This window comes from Pseudochaenichthys georgianus, unplaced genomic scaffold (assembly GCF_902827115.2).
Source record: "Pseudochaenichthys georgianus unplaced genomic scaffold, fPseGeo1.2 scaffold_1061_arrow_ctg1, whole genome shotgun sequence".
NCBI classification, from domain to species: Eukaryota; Metazoa; Chordata; class Actinopteri; order Perciformes; family Channichthyidae; genus Pseudochaenichthys; species Pseudochaenichthys georgianus.
In genome coordinates, this window is record NW_027262026.1 from 1 (window position 1) to 2,500 (window position 2,500).

The window sequence follows — 2,500 nt, forward strand, 5'->3', positions numbered from 1 at the left end:
TGTGTACTGAGGTGTGTGTGTGTTGGGGTGTTGTTTGTGTGTTGTGTGTGTGTTGTGTGTGTGTGTGTGTTTGTGTGTGTGTGTGTGTGTGTGGTGTGTGGGTGTGTGTGTGTGTGTGTGTGTGGTGTGTGTGTGTGTGTGTGTGTGTGTGTGTGTGTGTGTGTGTTGTGTGTGTGTGTGTGTGTGTGTGTGTGTGTGTGTGTGTGTGTGTGTGTTGTGTGTGGTGTGTACTGAGGTGTGTAATTGAGGTGTGTACTGCATGTGTGCACTGATGTGTGTCCTGAGGTGTGTACTGAAGTGTGTACTGAGGTGTACCTGAAGTGTGGTCCTAAGGTGTGTCCTGAGGTGTGTACTGGTGTGTGTACTGAGGTGTGTGTACTGAGGTGTGCACTTAGGTGTGCACTAAGGTGTGTACTGAGGTGTGCACTGGGTTGTGTACTGAGGTGTGTACTGAGGTGTGTGTACTGAGGTTGTGTACTGAGGGTGTACTGATGTGTGTGTACTGAGGTGTGTACTGAGGTGTGTACTGAGGTGTGCACCTGAGGTGTGTTACTGAGGTGTGTACTGAGGTGTGTACTGAGGTGTGTGTACTGAGGTTGTACTGAGGTGTGTGTACTGAGGTGTGTACTGAGGTGTGTGTACTGAGGTGTGTACTGAGGTGTGTAACTGAGGGGTGTTACTGAGGTGTGTACTGATGTGTGCACTGAGGTGGTGGTACTGAGGTGTGTGTACTGAGGTGTGTACTTGGTGTGGTACTGAGGTGTGTGTACTGAGGTGTGTACTGAGGTGTGTGTACTGAGGTGTGTACTGAGGTGTGTTTCCGTGCAGCTCGGACGGCCACTAACTGCTCCGTGGATAACGGCGGCTGCGGTCACACGTGTTCGGAGAGCAAAGACAACCTGAGCAGGAGCTGCAGCTGCGTGAGCGGATACAAACTGCACGACGACTCCAAGAAGTGCAGCCCAATCGGTGAGGAGGACTGATCATACATTTACACACCTGTTAGAGAACTCTCCTGGTCTCCGGCTTGAGCTTCAGCCTCAGGATCCATGTGTCTGTGATCCTCTCCAGAATGGAAGGAGTCAAAATCTTAAAATTCAAACTAAATTCTGACTTTTTCTTAAAAATTCAGAATCTTTCTCAAAAATAGAAATTTTTCTCAAAAATAGAAATTTTTCTCAAAATTATGACTTTATCTAAAAATGTGGACTTTTTCTCAAAATTCTCACTTTTTCTGAATACTTAAACACTTTAATAATCACTGGTCCCCGGCTTGAGCTTGAACCTCAGGATCCATGTGTCTGTGATCCTCTCCAGAATGGAAGTAGTCAAAATCTCAAAGTTCAGACTTTTTCTCAAAGTTCAGACTTTTTCTCCAAATTCTGACTTTTTCTCAAAAATATCAAAATTCTGACCTTTTTCTCAAAAATATCAAAATGTTGAAATGTTCTCATAAATATGACTTTATCTCAAAATTATGACTTTTTCTCAAAATTATGACTTTTTCTCAAAAATATCAAAATTATGACTTTTTCTCAAAAATATCAAAATTATGACTTTTTCTGAATACTTAAACATGTTAATAATCCCTGGTCCCCGGCTTGATCTTGAACCTCAGGATCCGTGTGTCTGTGATCCTCTCCAGAAGGGAAGCAGTCATCACATACAGAGACTAGTTCCTGAGCAGTGTCCTTCACATGCTGATATCCAAGAGAGGGAGTCACACAGTCACAAGATGGAGGAACAGAAAGCAGTATTCAATGTTTACTTCAGATTAGCTCCACGTCAGAAATGAGCATGCTTGATGTCTCCCTCCATAGAGGCTGAGTCATCATGTTCATCACATAGCTATCATCTGCCTCACACAGTCCTGATGCTCTTCCAGGTCGTCACACATCCTGTCATGTTCACAGCTACAGTTGATACCCTTGTTAGCATGCTACTCTCAGGTTGGAGGAGGACACTCAGGATGTTCCCTACAACACCATGCTCTCACCTTCACTCAGGTGTATCGTCTTTAATCCCCTCTCTCTCCGAGCAGGTCCCTCCTCCTGCGGCCAGCTGCTGATCAGCAGGTCGTCGTACACCAAGCCGAGGGACGGCCTGCTGCCCTGGATGGTGGGGGGGGAGGTGGGGAAGAAGGGGGAGAGTCCCTGGCAGGTAACTCACTTCACCTGTGGCTACTGCTCAACTGCTGACTGGCTGGGGAACTCACCTGCAAGTCACCTTCAACCTCATCTTTAATCAACCTGCAACTCACCTGTAACAGGGGCGGATCTAGACAAATATTCATGGGGTGGCCATAGGGTGGGGTGGCCAGAGGGTGGCAGGAGATGTTGAGGGGTGGCATCCCCTGGCAGAAGTATATGCTCATTTTATCGCAGTCATATCAATCAATGTTAACTTGGAAAGCCACAATATTAATATTTTAACTCAATAACATCAGGTGACATTATTATGGCTCATCAGTAAAGCCTTAAATATAATACATAAGGTGGCC

The 2,500-nt window shown here is 45.8% G+C and overlaps 1 protein-coding gene across 1 annotated transcript in view; it reads left to right on the forward strand.

Moving 5' to 3' along the window:
• Positions 1–800: 800 nt before the first annotated feature.
• LOC117440595 (vitamin K-dependent protein C-like) overlaps positions 801–2,500 on the forward strand; it is a gene marked incomplete at its 5' end in the record, with an annotated part of 4,412 nt that continues 2,712 nt past the window's right edge. The window contains 2 exons of the mRNA XM_034076830.2: positions 801–969; positions 2,042–2,160. Coding sequence (XP_033932721.2) covers positions 801–969; positions 2,042–2,160 — 288 coding nt within the window. The remainder of the gene's footprint in view (positions 970–2,041; positions 2,161–2,500) is intronic.